We start from the raw sequence: 24,359 nt of genomic DNA, 5'->3' as shown, positions 1-24,359 counted from the left end.
TGCTCTCTCAAAAAATAACTGCTGCTCCCACAATGCATAACCCACAACCCCATGGGAAATACCTGTAACCCCGCTGAGGAGTGTCCCCAGCAGGGTGGGGTCAAGGAGGGAAAAGAGGGTACCAACAAATCCACATGAAATATGTTGCTAATAATAATAATAAAGGGGTCCAGGATCAGCTACTAGACTCTTAACATATTAAATCATTGGCTAAACTATATTTTTGATTAGTAAAATAGGAGTTTAACAATATACTAGAATTAGTCTCGTGAATTATAAGAAAGATGTAGTGGTAAAAATACCTTTCTATCTTAAAAGATCAAAGCTAACACCCATGAGTAATTTATGTTGGTATGTAATGACTCTAATATAATGTGATTAGAAGGACCTAACATCCTTATAGTATTACTCAAAATCCAAAAACTCAGTAAGTATAATTCTTTAAATGTTTTCACTTTTTTGTAGGTAGCCCAGGCTGGCCTTGAACTCTCCATCATCTTGCCTCACCTTCCTAAGTGCTACAATTAAAAACGTAAGCCACCGTGCCCGACATAAACTCAGTACTATGAGGAAATATTAGGCCAACTCAAGTTAAAGGGCATTCTATAAAGTTTCTGACTCCTTAAAAGTATCAAAACCTGTATATGTTTTTGGAGCTTATAGATGCATGTTTTATTTTTATTTTGGGTTTTTTGAAGTAGGTTCTCAGTCTAGCCCAGGCTGACCTGGAATTCACTATGTCTCAGGCTGGCCTCAAATGTACAGTGATCCTCCTATCTTGGTCTCCTGAGTGCTGGGATTAAAGGCCATGCCCAGCACGGGGCGGGGGCGGGGGCAGGGGAAAGACTATGAATGAATGGTAACACCCAGGTCTACAGGCTCTGCAAACTCCAGACGCATGCACCACTTTGTGCATTTGGCTTTATGGGATATTTACATGGGTACTGGGGAATTGAACTCAGGTCGTTAGGCTTTATGGGCAAGTGCCTTAACTGTTGAGCCATCTCTCCATCCCCTAAAATAATTTTGAATAAAAATTTAGTATAATAACTATGAAAAACTCTATTACTTATACTTGAAAGAAAGATGATTTTTTTGTTTTTTTTTTAAGATTTTATTTTTATTTACTTGTTTATTAGAAACAGAGAGAAGATAGAGTAAGAATGGGCGTGCCAGGGCCCCTAGCCACTGCAAATGAACTCCAGACACATGTACCACCATGTGCATTTTGCTTACATGGGACCTGGAGAATCGAACCGGGGTCCTTAGGCTTCACAGGCATGCGCCTTAACCACTAAGCCATCTCTCCAGCTCTTTGTTTTGGTTTTTGAGGTTGATCTGGGACTATCATCTCGGGCTAGTGTTGAACTCACCATGATCCTCCTACTTCAGCCTCTTGAATGCTGGAATTAAAGAATAATTCAATAAAAAGGATAATTAAAGGATAAAGACTATAAAGACTCTAAGACCTGCAGTTGAATTTGGCTGAGCTCCACAAATTTTTGCAATGGACCAAGTATGAAAATGGGTAGATTAAATTACTTTGGGCTGGAGAGATGGCTTAAAGATTAAGGTACTTGCTAGCAAAGAACCTGGGTTTGATTCCCCAGCACTCATGTAAAGCCAGATGCACAAGGTGGCAACTGCATCTGGGGGCTCATTTGCAGTGGCCAGAGGCCCTGGGGTTCTCATTCTCTCTCTCTCAAATAAATAAATAAAATATCTTAAAAATCATTTTGGTCAGATGTGGTAGTGCATGCCTTTAATCTCAGCACTCTGGAGGCAGAGGTAGGAGGATTGCTGTGAATTTGAGGCCATTCTGAAACTACATAGTGAATTCAAGGTCAGCCTGGTCTAGAGTGAGACCCTACCTCAAAAATTTTTTTTTGCATTGCTCATGTTTATGGAAAAATAATTTCTCTTTGTTTTTATTCCCTTGAAGACACTTCAGAGAAATTGTTTACTCTTCTTAATTCAATATTTGTTTTTCTTCCCATTTCTTTGTAGTGGAGAGTTACTCTGGATTCTCAGTATACAACTGTTAAAAGTTAGATCATATAGAAGAAACAATCTTTTCAGGAACTGTGTAAACTTAGCAGCATGGAGAATAATACTATAAGCAGTCACCAGGGACAGTGGAAAAAACATGGGTTTGACCTGCCCTTGAGTTCTAGGTCATTCACTCTGTAGCATAATAACCTTGAACAAATTTTTAACCTCTCAGAGCTAAGCTTTTTATTCCTTTTTTTTTTTTCAAGGTAGGGTCTAGGGTCTTGTTGTAGCCCAGGCTGACCTGGAATTCACTATGTAGTCTTAGGGTGACCTTGGACGCACAGCAATCCTCCTACCTCTGCCTCCTGAGTGCTGGGATTAAAGGCATGCACCACCATGCCTGGCAAGCTTTTTATTCTGTAAAGTAGTTGTTATGAAGATTAAATTAAATGAAATAAGGTCTAACATGTACCTGTACTAGATCCACACAGTAAAATTTAAGATATTCAAATTACTGGGCTGGAGAGATTGCTTAGCGGTTAAGGCATTTGCCTGCAAAGCCAAAGGACCACAGTTCAATTCCCCAGGACCCACATAAGCCATATGCACAAGGTGGCACATGCATCTGGAGTTCGTCTGCAGTGGCCGGAGGCACTGGCATGCCCATTCTCTCTCTCTCTCTGCCTGTCTGTCTTCCTCTCTCTCTGAAATAAATAAATAAAATTCAAAAAAAATTACTGCTATATGCCCAAGATTTTGCTATGCATGAACTTTGGTCCATATAAAAACACACAAGGGCTGAAGAGATGGCTCATCAGTTAAAGGTACTTGCTTGTAAAGCCTGATCATCCATGTTTGATTCACCAGTACTCATGTAAAGGCAGATGCACAAAGTGGCACAAGCATATTGAGTTTGTTTACAGCAGCAGGAGGCCCTGGCAATCCATTCTCTCTCTCTCTTAAATAATTAAATATTTAAAAAACACAAGATGAAAACTGACTGTATTTGCTGAATACAAAACTAATTAATAAAAAAATTAATTAAAAAACTTTATGCTCCTAATTATGAAGTATAAGAAAGAATGGATATCATTACCTCATTACCAGTTTATAAGGAAAACATACTCAAAAAATTCATACAATGGGGCTGGAGAGATGGCTTAGCAGTTAAGCGCTTGCCTGTGAAGCCCAAGAACCCCAGTTCAAGGCTCAATTCTCCAGGACCCACGTTAGCCAGATGCACAAGGGGACACACACATCTGGGGTTTGTTTGCAGTGGCTGGAGATGAAATGGTTTATAACTGTCAGGGAACTTTCAACCTTTGGGAAGAGGAATAAAAACCAGATGTAGATGAAACAATTATAGAAAAAAAAAAACACAGAATTTGCTAGAATACCAAACTCTGACAAAATACTAAAAGCTATGATTAAAAAGGACAGCTATTCTTGTTGATCACAGTTTAATGAAGAGTGGCCATGATAACAACATGTAGAACTTGGCATACAGAATAATAACTAATATGTTAGGAGAGCTATGAGGTTTATAAAGTATTTTCATATGCATTATATCACTCAACATTCAAAATCACTCGTATGTTTTCTTAGCTTTATTTCAGAGACAAAGAAACAGATTCATAGAGGCTGTGCCATGGGGCTGAGTCAGATATCAAACCTAGAAATGCTGACTATGAAGTTTATGCTAATTTTATATAATTATTATATTTTTATTAAATAATTTTTTAAAAATTTTATTTATTTATTTATTTATTTGAGAGCGACAGGCACAGAGAGAAAGACAGATAGAGGGGGAGAAAGAGAGAATGGGCATGCCAGGGCTTCCAGCCTCTGCAAACGAACTCCAGACGCGTGCACCCCCTTGTGCATCTGGCTAACGTGGGACCTGGGGAACTGAGCCTAGAACCGGGGTCCTTAGGCTTCACAGGTGAGTGCTTAACCGCTAAGCAATCTCTCCAGCCCTTATATAATCATTTTTATGGTTAAAAAAAATTTATCTCTTGAAATAATTCTGTCAGAAGATGGACTCAGTAATACTTGGTGACTCATTCAAGTTCCTACAGCTAATTATTTGGGAAAGCAGTCCTAAAGGGTCAGATATTTGAACATCTAGGGCATTCTTCCCTTATTACTACTATATCATGGTACTGTTTTAATTTCCAGAAGGACAGAATGGAGGAAGGAAAAGAGCAAGATGGGTATTTGAATGAGTTCTTAGCTAGCCACATGTCACAAAGAGAAAACTCTCAAATTTTCAGGGCTGTATTAATCTTGGTCAATAAATAGAAACAATTGTTCACCTACCTTGTTCTGAGGGAACATACTAACAGGGTAGTAACTGAATTATTTCATTTATTCTCTTTGTACTGTGTTTCACAACATGATTCGTATTTGTGCCAATTCAATTCTTCTCTTTCTAAGGATGGTATTTTAAAAAATTATTTACATGTGTGTGAAAGGAGGGTAGATAGTGAGCGCCAGGGCCTCCAGCCACTGCAAACGAACTCCAGACCCATGTGCCACCTTGTGCATCTGGCTTATCTGGGTCTGGGGGAATTGAACCAGAGTCCTTTGGCTTTGCAGGCAAGCACCTTAACTGCTAAGTCATTTATCCAGCCCAAGGATGCCACTTTTCTTCATTGCATTTATTTATTTTTTGTTTTGTTTTCTTTTTTTTTTTTTTCAAGGTAGGGTCTTGCTCTAGCCAGGCTGACCTGAAATTTACTACGTAGTCTTAGGGTGGCCTCAAATTCAAAGTGATCCTCCTACCCCACAGTGTTGGGACTAAAGGCATGTGCCACTATGCCTGGCTAAGGATGGTAATTTCAAAAAACACTTTGATTCATCTTACAATAGAGGGTTCTATATCTGATCTAGTTTATTCTGCACATTAAAATACAGATCATCACAAAGTTATAGCCCTGATTATCTTCACTTAGGGAAACATACACAGAATGACTCTAGATGTGTGTGTGTGTTCCTGGGGATCTAACCAAGAGCCTTGGGCATGCTAGGCAAGGGCTCTATTACTGAGCTACATCTTCAGCAAATCAGGATATTTGAACAACACAGTACACTCTTTGTATCTGGGGAAAATGAATGTGCAATTCATATTTTCTATTTATTTTTATTCATTTAAAATATTATCTACTTTTTATTTGTAAGCACAGCGAGTGGGAAGAGAGCCAGTGAGAGAAAATGGGCATACCAAGGCCTCTTGCCACTGCAAAGGAACTCCACATGTATGTGCCACTTTGTGTATCTGGCCATGCATGGATAGTGGGGAATGGCATCGGGGCCAGCAAGCTTTGCAACCACGTGATTTGCAAAACAAAAAGGTTTGCAACCTATAATTGCTAACCATCCCTCCAGCTCCTTCTTTCCTCCCTCCCTTTCTTCTTTCTTCCTATCTTCCTTTCTTTCTGGCAGACTCATTCTAGTCCAGAGTTAACCAGGATCTCACTCCACAGCTCACACTGTCCTTGAAGTCATGGTGGTCCCTCTACTTAGCATGGTGAGTGATAAAGGTGTGAGCCACTATGCTCAGCTCCATTATCTAATTTTTCTAGACACATCTTCAGCTAAAGAAGTTTAGACCTTCATTCTACATGGTGTTTTTATTAGTTTATATTTTTTTACTCTCATTTTTAGGGTTTTCCATACTCTCCAAAGTATGTATATACACCATTAAAGTCTAGCAGCTCTTATTTTCAGAAGTCAAGGATGAATATATTTTCTTGTCACTCTTTGTCTGGCCTACATGGCAATTTACCAACTGTCATATAACAGCTTTCGGCTGTTTTAGGTCCAGAGACCGTTGAAATTTCTGACCAGAAGTTGAACATTTCAGACATTTATGAATATTCTGTTTCTTTACTTATGAAAAATATTTAAAAAAGACTATATTCGATACTGCATTCAATTTTTCCTCAGCTATAGAATGTCCCAGCCCTAAGAAAAAGTAGATATTAGTAGAAAGCTTTTTATTTTTCCTAAATAGAAAAAAAAAAATGTTCAAGAGGTCAGGATTCTCATCTCTCTCAGCTTCTGCGTTCCAGGGGTACTGTGATAGTCTGGGTACCTCAGGGGTACTGAGTCTGAGGATGCAGGACCAGGGCTTTGGGTTGCCAATGACCGTATGTGAACGAGGTTGGGAATTAGAGATACTAAATGAGATTTTATCTGGGCAAACTTCAACACAGAAAATCCTGTTTGTGAGCGTGTGTTCAGTGGGCTTGAGAGACTTGGATGTGCTCTGTGCGGGGCTAACCCGGTGAGGTGCAGAATCAGATCCCGGCCTCAGCCTGGAGGAGGCAGTACCCTGAGGCCTACACTTAAAGCGAAACCGGAATAACCTGCTGCGGGTCTTCGGGCTCACTCAGCGGCAGCAGGTCAGCGTCTCAGCCCGGGGCGCTGGCGTCCCCACCCGGCCGTAGCGCGCCCAGCGCTTGACAGAAGGGCGGCCACGTGACAGCCGCAAAGCGCCGCTTTGCGACCTCGATGACAGACAAAATGTGCGACAGCCCAGGCGCCGGCCAACCAGGGGCGGAGGCTGCGGCCAGGGAGGAAGCGGAGGAGGCGGAGGCGGCCGTGGCGTTGGCCCGCTTGCTCGTTTGCTCGCTTTCCCCGCCCCCCGCCGGTTTCGCCGCAGCTGAAGGGAGCCGGCTGCGCTCTGTCGTCACCTGTGCTCATCCTGGCCGGCGTCCGGAAGCCCCGAGCGGCATCTCGACCCACCTCCCGGTCCCGGCGGCTACGGCTAGGGGCCCAGGCGGGCGCCTGAAGGTTACCGAGTGCATGAGCACCTAGCGCCGCCCGCCAGCCCGCCCGCCGGCCAGTCCGTCCGCCCGTCCGCCCGTCCGCCAGCTGCCCGCCAGCCCGCGGCGCCCGGCGGCGGCGGCGGCCTCGGCCGCAGGAGGCGCCTTCTCCCTCACAGGTGCGCGCGTCGGGCCTGGGGCCGCGGAAGTCGGCTGCCGCCGCCATGGCGTCCAACATGGACCGGGAGATGATCCTGGCTGATTTTCAGGTGAAGTATCCAGCTCTGTTCCCCTCCCATCTCCAACTCGGTGGGTTCCGGGCTCCCGCGCGGTGGCCTGCCTCTTCAGCGTCTGTCCGTTCGAGCACTGCCAGTGGCTCGGGGTGTGTGTGTGTGAGTTCTGTGTGTGGTGAGCCCGGGGAGAGCATGGGTGCTGTGCTGGCTGTGTTGTGTACAGTGTGTTTAGTTCGCCTTGAATGAGATGTTCAGGTTGCGGTGATGTTACGACTTTGGGGTTGCTGTGCATTACTGTCCCCAACTATTTGTACAATCTGAGATTATTAAATGTGGGGCCACTGAATCGTTGTTTCTTGAGGAGTCTGTGATGTGTGTTGTGTGTGGGGGTGTGTGTGGTGTTTTTGTATGAAGAGTCAAAAAAAAAGTGTTGAGGAGCCGGCATGGTACTCCTTTGCAAAGAGGAGTAAACATTTGATATTTTGAATGTCATATTGAAATTTTCGGAGGGTAGGAAGATGGGGATAGACTGTACATTCTTTGCAGTAAATTCAAGATTAATGACCAGTTCATATTTGTGGAGTTCCCATTCCTGTAAATTTTAGTTGTTTGTATAATTTAAAAACTCAGTAATAATTATTTCTTGCTGAACCCATCTATAGTATCACTTACTTGTAAGTATACTTATTTTTACAATTTAATATTGTGAGTTTGCTCTTTACTCTGTGGTATATGATACATTAGGAGCATGTGTACATTACATCTTGATTGTTCTGCAGCCTACACACTTAGAAAAAGTTCTTAAAACAAAAGTCAAGGTATTTTGTAGGTTTCTGGGCGGCTTGAGACTTTTGCTTGTTTATATCTTTCATCATCTTTTTTTTCCTCCCTTTCTTTCAGCAGTTTAATTTTTTATATAATGTGGACTTGAAAAAGAACTCTATTACTAGGTATAGTGTTTTTTTTCAATTTTTTTTTTTTTGGAGTGTGTGAGGCATTCATTATCTCACTACAATTCACACTGCATATCTCAGGGTGCCCTCGAACTCATGGCTTTGTTTTTGGTTCAGTGTCCATGAGTGCTGTGACAATTGAGGGCCTACCATGCTCTGGTTTTAAGTGTCTTTTTATTCTCTGTGTTCTGATAGGAAGTGGTCTGGATAGCAACAACAACAACAAAGAAATGTTGTTTACACCAGCCCTAATCTAATTATAATATTGTCGGGCTTCATAGGCTTTTACCTCTGATAACTTGTACCTGCTTTCTGTCTTATTTGTAACAGTTGTTGTACTGATTGTTAATCTTTGTCTTTTTAGACAGGGTTTTGCTATGTAGCCCATGTGAGCCTCCAATTCTCTGTCCCCCCTGCCTTAGGCTCCAGAGTACTGGTATTACAGGAATGTACACCGCCACACTTGACTCACTGTTACTCTTATATTGGGTAAAGGACTAGAAATTTAGGGTTCTTTGTTTTCACAGGTAAAGTTAATATTTTTTTAAAAATATTTATTTGAATTTATTTATTTATTAGAGACAGAGAGAGAGAGAGAGAGAGAGAGAGAGAGAGAGAGAGAGGGAGGGAGAGCGAGAGAGCCCAAGAGACAATGGGCACGCCGGGGCCGCCGGCCACAGCAAACGAACCCTGGCTGCACATGCCACCATGTGCATCTGGCTCATGTAGGACCTGGAGAATCGAACCTGGGTCCTTAGACTTGGCAGGCAAGTGCCTTAACCACTGAGCCATTTATTTCTCCAGCCCTAAAGTTAATATTTTTTGAAGAGCATCAACAAGTTTCGATTTGGAAGTCAAAAATGATTATATTGATATATGTTGCAGTCTGGTTCACATTGCTATTAGAAATCACCCAACCAAGAGCAGCTTCTGGGAAAAAGAGGTTTATTTTGGCTTACAGGCTCGAGAGGAAGCTCCACGATGCCAGGGGAAAACGATGGCATGAGCAGAGGGTGGACATCACCCCCTGGCCAACGTAAGGTGGACCACAGCAACAGGAGGGTATGCCAAACACTGGCATGGGGAAACTGGCCATAAAGCCCATAAGCGCGCTCCCAACGATACACTCCCTCCAGGAGGCATTAATTCCCAAATATCCATCAGCTGGGAACCTAACATTCACAACACCTAAGTTTATGGGGGACACCTGAATCAAACCACCACAATATAATACTAAATTTTAGTAATACTTTTTTTCAGTCTCTCCTCTTTTTAAAAATTTATTCTCAGTAGCTGGGGATTGAACCCAGGGACTTGTAGATGCTAGGTAAGTGCTCTGCCACTGAATTATATTTCTAGACAAAGTTTTCACTTATTAGAACAACATTGGATTGGCCTTACAGGCCCATATCATGCTGTACACATTGTTTATAAGTGGAAAAAAAACCAGTGGCATTTGCTGTCAACAATTGTTTGCCAAGTGATGAGAGTTCATTTTATAATGTCAGGTAGTTAAGAAAACATTACTCAAAGAATAAAAATTTATTCCAAAAACTATGTACTGTAAACATTAAACTTTTATGTATTTAGGAAACTGTGGTCCTCTTAGAAATTAAAATGCCATATACGTTTGCTTCTGCAGTCTTACTTTAAAATTTATTATTATTATCTTTTTTTTTTTTTTTTTTTGGTTTTGAGGTAGGGTCTCACGTAGCTACCTCAGGCTCTCCTGGAATTCACTATGTAGTCTCAGGGTGGCTTCGAACTCTTGGCAATCCTCTTACCTCTGCCTCCCAAGTGCTGGGATTAAAGGCATGTGCCTCCACGCCTGCCCTATCATTGTCTTTTATATTGTATATTTTTAGGGTTAACTTAAAACTAAGCATTTTTCTAGTTATAAGAAAAGTAGGTAATTCATTTTAAAGATGATACCTCAAAATGAGGCATGAAGTGGACTGGGAATGTAACTAAGTGATAGAGTGTTTGCCTTGGGTATCTAAAGCCTTGGGCTTGACGCTTAGCCACACGCACATGCACACACTCACTCCCACAGCCTGGCATGTAGTTTCTTGTGTGACACTGGTTTATTTTGTAACTGAATAAGTTATACCCTCCTGAAAAGTAAATATGGTAAAATTATATTTTATTTTATATACTTGTGAGAATTACTATTATGAGAGCTTAGTGAGTCTTTGTAGAAAAGATATAATAATTTATTTGAGAGGGAGAAAGAGAGAAAAAGGCAGGTAGAAAATCAGAAAATGGGCTGCCAGGGCCTCCGGCCACTGCAAATTAGCTCTATATGCATGCACTATCTTGTATTTCTGGTGTTACAGGAGTACTGGAGATTCGAACTCTAGTCCTTAGGCTATGCAGGCAAGTGCCTTAACTGCTAAATCATTTCTCCAACCCCCAAAAGATGTAATTTTCTTTTTCTTTTCTTTTTTTTTTTTTGGTTTTTCAAGGTAAGGTCTTACTCTGGTCCAGACTTACCTGGAATTAACTCTGTCATCTCAGGGTGGCCTTGAACTCATGGCATTCCTCCTACCTCTGCCTCCCGAGTGCTGGGATTAAAGGTGTGCACCACCACGCCCGGCAAAAGATGTAATTTTCTATGAACTTTAAAAAATAAATCAGAGTTTGATCATTACTAGTTAATAGTTTCTAGTAAATATGTCTAAATATGAAAAGCTTTTGAGAAGGAATTTTTTATTTGTTTTTTTGAGGTGGGGTTTCACTCCAACCCAGGCTGACCTGGAATTCGCTATGGAGTCTCAGGATGGCCCTGAACTCATGGCTATCCTCCTACCTCTGCCTCCCGAGTGCTGGGATTAAAGGCGTGTGCCACCATATCCGGCTGAGAAGTAATTTTGTATTTTGACTATTTCAGCTCAGTGTAACAAACACTTTTGGGGCTGGAGAGATTTCTCAGTTGTTAAAGGCACTTGCTTGTAAAGCCTGATGGCCCTCTTTGATTTCCCTAGTACTCAACGTAAAACCAGAAGTGCAAAGTGGCACATGTATCAGGAGTTCATTTGCAAGTGGCAGGAGGCCCTGGTGTGCCCATATTCTTTCTGACCCTCTCTGTCTTTACCTTCCTCTTTCTGTCAAATAAATAAATAAAAATATTAAAAAATACTAATGTTGAAATTAGTGCAGTTTTGATAAGTAATGGATAGAACTTTATGACTCACACTTATTGGGGTGAACTTACTGCAAAATAAACATACTGTCAATTGTTCACAAATCCTTCCTCCTTCTATGCTCCAGCACTGGAAAAAAAATTCTCTTCCAATCCTCTCAGTGAAAAAATTTAATCATCGAAAAAATATAACCTAAAAAATATATAACCTAAAATTAGCCTTATTACCCACTTTTAAGTATACAGTTCAGTAGCTGTAAGTATTGCTGTGTAACTATCACCCACTATTCATCTCCACAACTCCTTCATCTTTTAAAACTGTAATTCTGTATGCATTAAATAATATGTCCCTCTGTTGGGCCCCACACAACCACCATTTTATTTTCTGTCCATATAAGTTTGTTTTAGTTACCTCATGTAATTGGGAGTTCTACAGTATTTATCTTTTTGTGACTTGTTCTCAAGGATCATCCATGTAGCATGTGTCAGAATTTTATTTCTTTTTACAACTAAATAATGTTCTGCGTTTGGATATGCTGTATTTGCTGACTCATTTATCTTCAGAGAACATTTAGGCTCTTCTCACCTATTGGCTACCATGAATAATGCTGTTGTGAACATTGGTGTACAAATACCTGCTTGAGTTCAGTTCTTTTGGGTATCATATCCAGAAATAAGCTTGCTGGGTCACATGAAAATTCTAAAGTAAAAACTAATTTTCAGTTTTTTTGAGGAACTACCAAACTGTATTTTTCAAAAAAACAAGGCTTTATTTAAGAGAGGGGGTGGGGAGGCAGACAGAATGAATGCACCATAGCCTGTAGCTAGTGTACATGAACTCCAAATGCATGCACCACCTTGTGCATCTGGCTCTGTGTAGGTACTGTGGAATTGAGCCTGGGTTCTTAGGCTTTGCAGGCAGGTGCCTTAACTGCTAAGCCATCTTCAGCCCCCAAACTGGTTTTTATTTTAACTTTTTATTGACAACTTCCTTAAGTATAAATAATAAACCATGATAATTCCCACTATTTCCCCCCTCTCAAATCCGCCCTCTATTATTGAATCCCTTCTTCTTTCCAATTAGTCTCTTCTATTTGGATGCCCTTATCTTTTCCTCCTATTATGAAGGTCTTATGCAGATAGTGCCAGGCACTGTGAGGATGAATAACAAGGCCATTTTGTGTCTGGAAGCTTGCATTATAAGCAGTCCTATCTTCCTTTGGCTCTTACATTCGTTTCACCACTTCTTCCTCAATGGATCCTGAGCCTTGGAGGGTGTGATAGAGATGACTCAGTGCTAAACACTCCATTGTCACTTTTCAGCACTGTTGTGACTTTTGAGTCACCCCAGTGGTCACTGCCATCTGAAAAGAGAAGCTTCTCTGGTTGGAGAGATGGCTTAGTGGTTAAGGTCTTTGCCTGCAAAGCCAAAGGACCTCTGTTTGATTCCCCAGGACCCAGGTAAGCCAGATGCACAAGGGTTGCTTGTGACTGGATTTCGTTTGCAGTGGTTGGCGGCCCTGGTGCACCCATTCTCTCTCTCCCTCTCTCTGCCTCATTCTCTCTTTCAAATTAATAAATAAAAATAAAATTAAAAAAAGTAAATTAAAAAAAGAGAAGTTTCTCTAACCAAAAGTGAGAGTAGCATTATATGGCTAGAAACATAAAAAGAGTGCTTAGAGGGTAGCTTGGAAGGCATAATACACTCATTTAGCCAGACAACTGCAGTTGTTAATCCCCTAGGGCTCTTGTCCTCCCCAGCCATAAGTTTTTTTTGTGTGTGTGTGTTTTTTTTTTTCCCCGAATTAGGGTCTCACTCTGGTTCAGGTTGACCTGGAATTAACTATTAGTCTTAATTAGTAGTCTTAGGGTGGCCTCAAACTCATGGTGATCCTCCTACTTCTGCTGCCTCCTGAGTGCTGGGATTAAAGATGTGTGCCATCATGCCTGGCACCATAAGCTTTTTACTGGGTTTTCAATACCAGGCATGTATTCCCTCCGTGGAGTGGGCTACCAGTTCAATTAGAGAGTGGTTGGTTTTCCTCATAACAGACATGCCACTATTGCATCAGTTGGCACATTTGGCCTAACTGACCAGTATTAAGGCTTGCAGGGCCTACCTCTGTTTAAGACTGTTGATGACCTTTCTCTCCTGAGATGTTGCATGCAGCATAGCTCTTTCCAGCTTTCTGATAGGCAACAGGGAGGAGGTTTCTAGCTTAGCTCAAGCTTGATTTCTCAGTGACCTGCAGCCCAAGCAGGCAGAGTCTTCAGCAGTAGGGTCTTACCATCTAGTTCTGGTCTGAAATCAAGAGCCTTGGCAACTTTTTGTAATGTTTTGGGGCCCTCAGGCACCTCCTTGGCCAACAACTTACTGGAAGGTATCCCACCCATGACAATGAAATTATTTATTTATTTATTTTATTTATAAGTAGAGAGAGAGAGGAGAGAGAGGATGAAAGAGGAGAAAGAGTAGGCACACCAGGGCCTCTAGCCACTGAAAATGAAATTTATATACATATGTCGCTTTGTGCATGGCTTTACATGGATACTGGGGAATTGAATCCAGGTCAATAGGCTTTGCAGGCAAATGCCTTAACCAGTGACCCATCTTTCCAGCCCAAACTTTTTCTAATAACAATCTGTGGCTTTTGGGTGCACCATTATCCATGTGCACAGGATACTTCTGTCCATTCTCTCTCTCTCTCTTTGTATTTTTATTTATATATTTGAGAGGGAGAGGGACGCACATAGAATGAGTATAGGTGTGCCAGGGCCTCCTGTCACAAACTCCAAAGCTTGCACTACTTTATGCATCTATCATTATATGGGCACTGGGGGATTGAACCTGGTCGTTAGGCTTTGCAAGCAAGCGTCTTTGAACTACTGAGCAATCTTTCCAGCCCTTCTTTTTAAACTTATTTGTTTAAGAGAGGCAGAGAGAGAGAGAGAATGGGTGCTTCAAGGTCTCTAGCTGCTGCAAATGAACTCCAGATGCATGTGCCACCTCGTGTATCTAGTTTACGTGGGTCTTGAGAAAATGAACCTTAGTCCCTTGGCTTTGCAGGTGAACACCTTAACCACTAAGCCATCTCTTTAGCCCTAACCCCTCTTTTTAATATTTATTTATTTAACAGAGAAAGAGGGGAGAGAGAATGGGTATGCCAGGTCCTCCATCCACTGCAAATGAACTCCAGATATGTGCGCCCCTTTGTGCATCTGGCTAATGTGGGCCCTGGGGAATTGAACCAGGGTTCTTTGGCTTTGCAGGCAAATGCCTTAACTGCTAAGCCAACCCTCCATCCCCTGGCCCCTCTTTTTAAGCTTACATATGTTCATATATATATGTATATATGTATTTTTAAAACATATGTTTATATATGTATGTGTGTGTATAGTGTATATATACATATATGTGTGTGTGTATAGTGTATATATTCATATACATATATATACACTTGACTAGCAAAGAAGTGTTTCTATGTCATATTGTTTTTCTTTGTAGCTATACCTCCAGAGTTTTGAATGGAGAGAATGTCAGCATCTCTTTTAAGTAATAATAATAATAAATCTCATTAGTATTATTTTGAGACAAAGTTTCCATACTATTTTGAGACTGGGTCTCCTTATATAGCCCAGGCTGGCTTCAAACTCAATATCCTCCTCCCTTACCTCCCTAATGCTGGTAGTACAAACATGTGTCACCCATTTAACCAATCATTTTAACTTTTTTCTCTGAGCTAGTGAATTTAGAATTTGGAATACTTTACCAAAATGTACATAATGTTAGTATAGTTTGTTACTGGTAAAGGAGTAGGGTAGTATATATACAGTTCTGGCTGGCTAGAACCAGGAACAGGTATAAAGGAATTTCCTGGCTTAAAAAAAGCAGGCACTGGGCTGGAGAGATGGCGTAGCGGTTAAGCGCTTGCCTGTGAAGCCTAAGGACCCCGGTTTGAGGCTCGGTTCCCCAGGTCCCACGTTAGCCAGATGCACAAGGGGGCGCACGTGTCTGGAGTTCGTTTGCAGAGGCTGGAAGCCCTGGCGCGCCCATTCTCTCTCTCTCCCTCTACCTGTCTTTCTCTCTGTCTGTTGCTCTCAAATAAATGAATAAATAAATAAAATTAAAAAAAAAGCAGGCATTGATGAATCATATCTCTTTACCCTGTCTTAATGTTTTTATGAGAAAAAGATACATTCAGATGAAAGTACCAAATCTTGTTCTTGTAGTGATTATAGTCTATCTGTCTACCTACCTATTGGGAGGAAAGGAAGGAAGGTAGGAAGAATGGGTCTGCCAGAGCCTTTTGCTGCTGCAAATGAATTCCTGATGCATTGATGCATGTCCCACTTTGTGCATCTGCCTTTACTTGGATACTGGGAAATTGAACTTGGGCTGGCAGGCTTTGCAAGCAAGGGCCCTTCTTGTAATTACTTAATTCTGTTTATATCCTCTTCTATATTCCTCCTCCACTTTCTTTACAAAAACCATTTTAGGGCTGGAGAGATGGCTTAGCGGTTAAGCGCTTGCCTGTGAAACCTAAGGACCCCGGTTCGAGGCTCGGTTCCCCAGGTCCCACGTTAGCCAGATGCACAAGGGGGCGCACACGTCTGGAGTTCGTTTGCAGAGGCTGGAAGCCCTGGCGCGCCCATTCTCTCTCTCTCCCTCTGTCTTTCTCTCTGTGTCTGTCGCTCTCAAATAAATAAATAAATGAACAAAAAAAAAATTAAAAAAAAAAAAACCATTTTATCAGACATACCTGGTTTTGCATGTGTATGTGGTGTAGCATGCATGCATGTTTGTATATTTGGGCTCAAGCACATGCTTATAATGCGGAGACCAGGTTGACATTGGGTGTCCTCAGTAGCTTTCTACATTATTCTTTTAGGAGACAAAACATCTTATTGAACCTAGAGTTCAAAGATGAGGCTACACAAGCTAGCTACTAAACTCTGGGATTCCCTGTTTCTGCTTCCCCAGTGGTGGAATTATAGGTGTGTACCACCATATCCAGCATTTAAAAAAGTTTATTAGCTGGGTGTGGTGGTGCACACCTTTAATCTCAGCACTTGGGTGACACAGGCAGGAGGATTGCTGTGAGTTCAAGGCCACCCTGAGAATACAGAGTGAATTCCATGTCAGCCTCGGCTAGAGTGAGACCCTACCTTGAAAAACCAAAAAAAAAAAAGAGAAAAAAATTGTTGATAGCTTCCATAAATATAAATAATACACCATGATCATAATCCCCTTCTACCACCTTTCCTTTTCCTCCTCTCTAAACTCTCCATTGAACACCTTCTGTTGCAGTTACTTTCGCGTTGCTGGGAGAAAACACCTGTCTAAGAGGAGCTTGTGGGAGGGAAGGGTTTATTTTGGCTTATAGACTTGAGGGAAAGCTCCATGATGGCAGGAGAAAATGATGGCATGAGCAGAGGGTGGACATCAACTCCTGGCCAATATCAGATGGACAATAGCAGCAGGAGAGTATGCCAAAAACTGCCAAGGGGAAGCTAGCTATAATGCCCATAAGCCTGCCCTCAACAATACACTGCCTCTTGGAGGATCCGATTTCCAAATTGCCACTAGCTAGGGACCTAGCATTCTGAACATGTAAGTTTATGGAGGACACCTGAATCAAACTACCACCCTTCTTTCCAACTAGTCTTTTTTCTATTTTGATGTCATTTTTCCCCTCCTATTATGTAATCTTGTGTAGGTAGCATTACCCATGGTGAGGTCATGAAAGGACACTTTGTGTCTGGAAGCCCTTCCTTTGTCTCTTTTTTTTTTTCACCACCTCTTCCGTTGAGCCTTGGAGTGTGTAATAGAGATGTTACACTTAATACTGAACACTTCACTCTCACTTCTCAGCACTATGGTGAGTTTTGAGTCACCCCAGTGTTCATCTCCATTTGAAAAGAGAAGTTTCTCTACCTAATAGAGAGAGTAGCGTTAATATATGGGCATAAACATAAGTACTTAGAGGGCAGTTTGGTGGGCATAATATCCATTTAGCCAGACAATAGTAATAGTGTTTCCCCCAGAGCTTATGAGCACCATTACGCTTTAAAAAATTTAAAAAAAAAATTCTTTTTTTTTTTTTTTCAGTAGGATTTCGCTGTAGCCCAGGCTCACCTGGAACTCACTATGTGGTCTAATTCTCCTACCTCTTCCTCCTAAGTGCTGGGATTAAAAGTGTGTGCCACCATGCCTGGTACCACTAGGCTTTTGACTAAGTTTCCAGCACTAGACATAATTCCCTCCTGTGTAGTGAGCCTCAATTCTAATCAGAGAGGAGTTGGTTTCTTCTTTAACAAGATATGCCAATGTTACACCAGTTAGTACATTTGGCCTGGCTGGCCAGCCATAAAGCTTTTAGGGTCCATTGCTGGTTAAGACTATTGATGACTTTCCCCAATGTTTTGACATTAGTTAACAGGAAGGAGGCTTCTAACTCAGCTAGTTTGATTTCTCAGTGGCCTGCCACCCAAGCATGTGGAGTCTTCACATAGGGTCTTACCAGCTAGTTCTGGTGGGCAACCATGAGCTTTGGCTATAGCCTGTAATGCTTTGGGGACATCAGAACCTCCCTGGCCCAAAACACCCTGGCACTGAAAATTTTCTAATACAGTCTATGGCTTCTGGGTACAACATTATCCACTTTCACACTGTCCAAGTTCTCATTTTTTTAAACACATGTATTATTAGCTGCTAAGAAGTAGGTTTCCATATGACTTACTCAGTGGTGGTTTGATTAGAATAGGTGGCCCCCAATATATTCAGTTGTTTATTTGTTTGTAGTTTGCATTCTGCAGCCACCTGGATGGAGGCAGTGTCACTGGGTGGATCTTTAGGTTTGGTGGTGGGTTTCAGATTTCAATCTAAAGATTGCAAAGCATGCCTAGCAGGAGTTTCTGAAGTGTGGCTTTTGGCTTTTGGCTTGTGTTGCTCTCTCTTTGCTTGGTCCTGTGAAAGCAGGCCAGTTTCTTCTGCTGTAATGGAACTTCCCCTGGATCTGTAAGCTTCAATAAATATCCCTTCCTCCATAACTGTGCCTGGTCTGGAAGTTCATCTCAGTGAACCTGAAGCTGTCTGCTACATACCATAATTTTAAATTTTATTTTTACTTATTTATTTGAGAGAGATAAAGAGGCAGAGAGAAAGAAGCAGAGAGAAAGAATGGGCATGCCAGGGCCTCCAGTCACTGCAAACAAACCCCAGATGTGAGCACCACTATGTGCATCTGGTTTACATGGGTACTGGGGAATCAAACCTGGGTTCTTAGGCTTGTCAGGCAAGTGCTGTAACTACTAAGCCATCTCTCCAGCCCCATAATCTTAAATTTTGATTAACCTAATACCCACCACTTTTCACCGAATCTGGGTTTGAAACTCAGAACTTTAATCTTACCTATTGAGATATCTCCTAACCAACAGTTGGAGTTGTTTTCAGGTGATTCCAACTATATTAGTTAACTCTTTCTTTGGTTAAAAAACAATTTCCTTCCATGTCTCATAACCCTTTGATTTATGTGATTCTAATTTGATTTTTGTTTTGTTTTGTTTTGTTTTTTAGAGGTATGGTTTCACACTAGTCCAGGTTGACCTGGAATTCACTATGTAGTCTCAGGGTGGCCTCAAACTCACGGTGATCCTACTACCTTGGTCTCCCAAGTCCTGTGATTAAAGGAATGCTACACCACATCTGGCTCTTAATTTGATTTGTTTTAAAAAATATTTATTTGAGAGAAAGAGGGAGAGAGAGGAGGCAGACAGATAGGCAGTCAGACAGATAGATAGAGATGGAGGAGACAGAGGGAGAGAGAATAGGCACACCAGAGCCTTTAGTCACTGCAAACAAACTCCAGACATATGTACCACCTTGTGCATCTGGCTTATGTGCTTACTAGGAAATAGATTCTAAGTCCTTAGGCTTCACAGAGAAGTGCCTTAACAGCTAAGCCATCTCTCCATCCCTGATTTTCCTTTAAGATACAACTATAACCTTTTTTTCTTTGGGAACAAAAGGAATGTAACCATTTAAATTAGACTCACCAAGTTGGTCTCATACTTTTAAATTTGCATTTCCTGTTGCTGGTAATATATCATAAGGATCATTGCTACACTCAAGAGTTTGTGGCGGGGGCGGGGGAGGGGGAGGGGCAGGGCTGGGGAGATGGCTCAGCCCTTAAAGGTGCTGGCTTACAAAGACTGCCAACCCAGGTTCAGCCACCCATGTAAAGTGTTCATTTGTCTCAGTAAGGGATCCTAGTGTTCCTGCAAAGAACAATCTCATTAGTAGTGACATGTTGTTTCAGACTTGCTTAGAAACAAGTCTTTTGCCTTGCTAACTTAGAGTGAACATAAATCAAATGTCCTTTTCTTTGTTTTAAAATTTCCCATTGATTTTAATGTTACCTCTTTTATTCTTTATGTACTACAATTGTGCCTTTGTTTTTCATTCCTTTCCATTACTGCCTGTATTGCTTTCTAAAAAAAATTTTTTTTTTTCGAGGTAGTGTCTCACTTTAGCCCAGGCTGACCTGGAATTTACTATGGAGTCTCAGGGTGGCCTTGAACTCATGGCAGTCCTCCTACCTCTCCCTCTCGAGTACTGGGATTAAAGGTGTGTGCCACCACACCCGGCTGGTTTACTAAATTTTTTAATCCTACACTACTGTCATTTCTTTTTCCTTTTTTTTTCCTTTGAGGTAGGGTCTCATTCTGGCCCAGCCTGACCTGGAATTCACTATGTAGTCTCAGGGTGGCCTCAAACTCACGGCAGTCCTTTTACCTCTGCCTCCCAAGTGCTGGGATTAAAGGTGTGCGCCACCACTCCCAGCTCTCATTCTTCCTAACCATATAGGTATTCTTTGTGGTGATGTGGGTTAGGGAATCTTTCCAGGGGACATATTTCATTGCTGAGAGGTTACCTTGGGTAGGAGATGAGTATTGTGCAAATAATCTTGCAACTTGTCCTTTCTTTTGTTTCTCTTCTACTTGCAGTGACAGGGCACATTGTTTTATAGTACTTAGATTGTAGGACTATTGGGAAAATAAAGCTTTAACATATAAATCAAAATTAAATATTTTTATTTATATTTGAGAGAAAAAGAGGCAGAGAGAAAGGCAGATAGAGAGAGAGAATGATTGCACCATGGTCTTCTCCTGCTGCAAACGAACTCCAATCTGTTATTGAGAGAATAAAAATTTACCATTATATTACTGGTGGTTTGATTCAGGTGTCCCCCATAAACTTAGATGTTCGGAATGCTAGGTTCCCTGCTGATGGAGAGTTGGGAATTAATACCTCTTGGAGGCAGTGAATTGTTGGGGGCGGGCTTATGGGTGTTATAGCTGGTTTCCCCATGCCAGTGTTTGGCATACTGTCATGTTGCTATTGTCCACCTTATGTTGGCCAGGGGGTGATGTTCACCCTTTGCTCATGCCATCATTTCCTCCTGCCATCATGGAGATTCCTTTTCAAGTCTGTAAGCCAAAATAATCCGCCCCCCCCCAAGCTGATCTTGGTTGGGTGATTTCTACCAGCAATGCAGACCTGACTGCAACAATATTAAACAGAGAACTATAACTTCAGAGTGATCCATATATAGAAGTACAGATCACATCACTTTCACTTTAGCTTTATGGATAGGCTTAGTAAAAGAATGTGGCAAAATACCAGGCTTGGGTCTAACTATGTTGTTCAATTTGAATCCTACTAGTGAATTTCTGTTGGTCACTCTTCTTGGTTACATCTTCACTCATTTGTTTTTTCAAAGTGCTAGGTTTTGAACCCATGGCTTTGTGCATGCTAGGTAAACACTACATCTGAACTATATGCTCAGCCCTCAAACTCTTGTTTTTCCTTTTTTTTTTTTTTGGTTTTTCGAGGTAGGGTCTCACTCTGGTCCAGGTTGACCTGGAATTAACTCTGTCATCTCAGGGTGGCCTTGAACTCATGGCAATCCTCCTACCTCTGCCTCCCAAGTGCTGGGATTAAAGGCGTGCGCCACCATGCCCGGCTTGTTTTCCTTTTTTTAAAAGACTTTATTTATTTATTTATTTATTAGAGGGAGGGAGGGAGGGGAAGAAGAAGGGAGAGAGGGAGGAAGAGAGAGAAGAATGAGAATGGGTCCACTAGGGCTTCTAGCCACAGCAAAGGAACTCCAGATGCATGCGCCACCTTGTGCATGTGGCTAATGTGGGAAATGGAGAATTGAACTTGGGTCCTTAGGCTTCTTAACCACTTCTTAACCACTAAGCCATCTCTCCAGCCCTTTCCTGTTTTTAATTTAATTTAATTTTTATTTACGAGAGGGAGGAAGGAGGGCACACTAGGGCCTCCAGCCACTGCATATGAATTCCAGATGCCTGTACCGCCTTGGTATTTGTCTAGAATGGGTACTAGGAAATCAAACCTGGGTCCTTAGGCTTTGTGCGCAAGTGCTTTAACCACTAAGCCATCTCTGCAGCCCTACAAGAAAGACTTCGTGTTATGTGGATCTTCATGGCTTTAGAGCGAGGTTTAAGTCAATTTTTTTTTCTCTCTTTTTCTCCAAGGGAAAGTAGTATTTTAGCTTTGTTTTAAAGTCAATTTTAGGTGTATCCTTTGGCATTTAAAGTGAAGCGGAGGCAAAATTGAGCAGGCATTTTAAGTTTTACAGTGGAGATTGATAACTTTAAAGTCGAGCCTTGGATTACTTTGTGTGTGTGAAATCCTATGCTAGGATTGTATTATATAACCTGTACAGTGAACCTTCATGGGGATATACTGATACAGTTCTTCATAGTTTCTGTGTATTTGTGAGCAAATAAATTGATTGCCTTTATTTCTATCTTTTCAAAGATGTTCACAATGAAAAGCCTAAATATGGGATATCTTCCTTGAATGAAGACCCATAATGTATTTTCCATTGAAAAAGATGATTTTTTTTTCTTTTTTCAAGGTAGGGTCTCTTTCAGTTCAGGCTGACCTGAAATTCACTATATAGTCTCAGGATGGCCTTGAACTCATGGTAATTCTCCTACCTGTACCTCTCCAGTGCGGGGATTAAAGGCGTGTGCCACCATGCCTGGCTGAAAAAGATGATTTCTTTATGCTCTGAGTTCTTTTCTGTAAAGCAGTCTATTGTATGTGTGGCTCTTAAAATCTGAATAATGAAGAAACACACTATTGATGGTGAGCAAGCCATCTATATTAACATGTATGTGTTCATAGTAAGTACTTCTTTTCTAGTGAAATCCACAGGAATCAAGCTTCTGTCCAGAGCCACCATTATTGGTTGGATTCTTCATTGCATCATCTATGACAAGTTAACTATCATAAATTGAGCACAGAGTGAAGGGTTTTGCTTTTCCAAAATAGAGTGTGTCTGTACGTGTCACCAACAAAACTTGACTCATTTGTCATTAGATAAGAGAAGCCAGTTACATGGAACTTGACTCTTAACAGCTATCAGATTGAATACTTGGGACCTTTGACCATCCTCTCAGATCAGTCAGTGTTGTCTCCTTGCTGCTGACTCTATGGTGGTGATTTTGCTGTTCCAGTCCAGTCAGCTGATGCTGGCCCTACCATTAGGATTTTGACTTTGCAGAGCACTTAACAGTCAACTGTGAGCTGACAGTTAAGATATTTCAAGAACCATCTATGTTCCTTACTGTGAGAGTTTATATGTAAATGTCCCCTATAGCTTCCTGTGTTTGTGATTAAACCTCATACTTGATCCCTAGCTAGTGAGCCTTTGGGAGGTAGAACCTTTCTGGAGGAAGTGTGTCACTGGTAGTGGACCTTGAGGTTTATTAGTCTAGTCCACTGAGTGTTCAGAGCTCAGCTACTCTTGCTGTTTCCTTCTAGCTGATGTGATACCCAGCTCTCTGCTTGTCATGCTTTCCCTGTCATAATGAAACTTCCCCTTGAAAGTAAACTGAAATAAACCTTCTCCTTCCATAAGCTACTTCTGGTTTGGTATTTTGACACAGCAATGATGAGGTAACTGCTACATCTACTATCTACAAAGATCTAGTTTATGGATAAACATTGAATATTGTGACAGCCTCTTCAAAAATTGACTCAGAGATTTGAGATTTTACAGTCTTGACCACTTCCTTCTGGTTCACCAATTAGTATTTGTTGCCAATATATTTGCATACTGTAAAAATACTTAAAAAGTCCTTAGGTGGTAGAGAAATGATACTAGGTGAAAATATGGATCCCTGGAAAAAAATGACTGGAATGGCATTTATGTGAATATTATATATATGAAATACAAAAGTTCAATATATGACAGTAGTAGCAAAAGGGAAAGAAGTGGGCTTTTATAAAATTCTTATATTTATGGACTGTGGTATTAATGCAAGGGAGACCGATAGGTTATATCTAGTATTTGAGATATTATGTTTAGTAGTCTGCCTATATTATTATTAATTCAACAGCTTTGTAAGATGGTTGCTGTTCTCATCATGTGGGTGAGAATACTGAGGCTCAGATAAGTTAGTAATAATTTTCTTAAAAGTCACAGGGTTAGAACTTGCATTTGAAGCCAGTTTTGTTTTGGTTCAGATTTATTATTATTATTTTTTTTGCAACAGGGTCTCATGTAGGCTAGGTTGGCCTCAGTCTGGTGATCCTCCAGCCTCCACATTCTGAATGATCCTTTAATAAACAGCAGCAACAACAACAACAAAGCACTATCTCTTGTTTTCTGATGCTATACTATTTGGAACAATACTGTGTCATTTATTGTTTCTGTATAAATACACCTAATTCGAAGAACTCTGAGGTCACCTATGCTGGTTGTGGTGGCAATGCCTGTAAGCCCAGCATTCAAGAAGCTGAAACAGGAGCAACTCATGATTTCAAAGCCAGACTACTACACAGCAAGTTCAAGGCCATCTTGAAATAAATATTTAGACCCTGTTCATTAGTCCATTATGACTGCAATCCAGTCTTCCCTCCCCCCTTTTTTGAGATAAGATTTTGCTATGTGGTCTGTGCTGGGCACCCAACTTGTGATCCTCTTGCCTCAGCTTTTTAGTGCTGTGATATAGGTGTGCACTACCATGATTGTCTAGAATTCATTCTTCTTAGGACATAAAGTTAGCTCTGTTCAAAGTCATTAATAGACCTTGAGACTTTTCACTGTTGGCATTATGATTTTACACCTCACTTAAGGGTTCCTCTCCTGAAATGCAGGAAATATTATTGCTAATAATTACTACAGCCCTAAGTTTCCATACTTAAATGTTAATTGTTAATTTTAAACTA

At 41.2% G+C, this 24,359-nt stretch overlaps 1 protein-coding gene across 1 annotated transcript in view; it reads left to right on the top strand.

Annotated features, from left to right (window-relative positions):
- Window positions 1–6,914: 6,914 nt before the first annotated feature.
- Window positions 6,915–24,359, top strand: part of Faf1 (Fas associated factor 1) — a 419,279-nt gene continuing 401,834 nt past the window's right edge. The window contains exon 1 of the mRNA XM_004663235.3: window positions 6,915–7,030. Coding sequence (XP_004663292.2) covers window positions 6,986–7,030 — 45 coding nt within the window. The 5' untranslated portion in view covers window positions 6,915–6,985. The remainder of the gene's footprint in view (window positions 7,031–24,359) is intronic.

This window comes from Jaculus jaculus, chromosome 5, assembly GCF_020740685.1.
Source record: "Jaculus jaculus isolate mJacJac1 chromosome 5, mJacJac1.mat.Y.cur, whole genome shotgun sequence".
Lineage (NCBI taxonomy): Eukaryota > Metazoa > Chordata > Mammalia > Rodentia > Dipodidae > Jaculus > Jaculus jaculus.
Note: the sequence above shows the minus strand (reverse complement) of the source record. Positions and strands in the feature narration are given on the sequence as shown.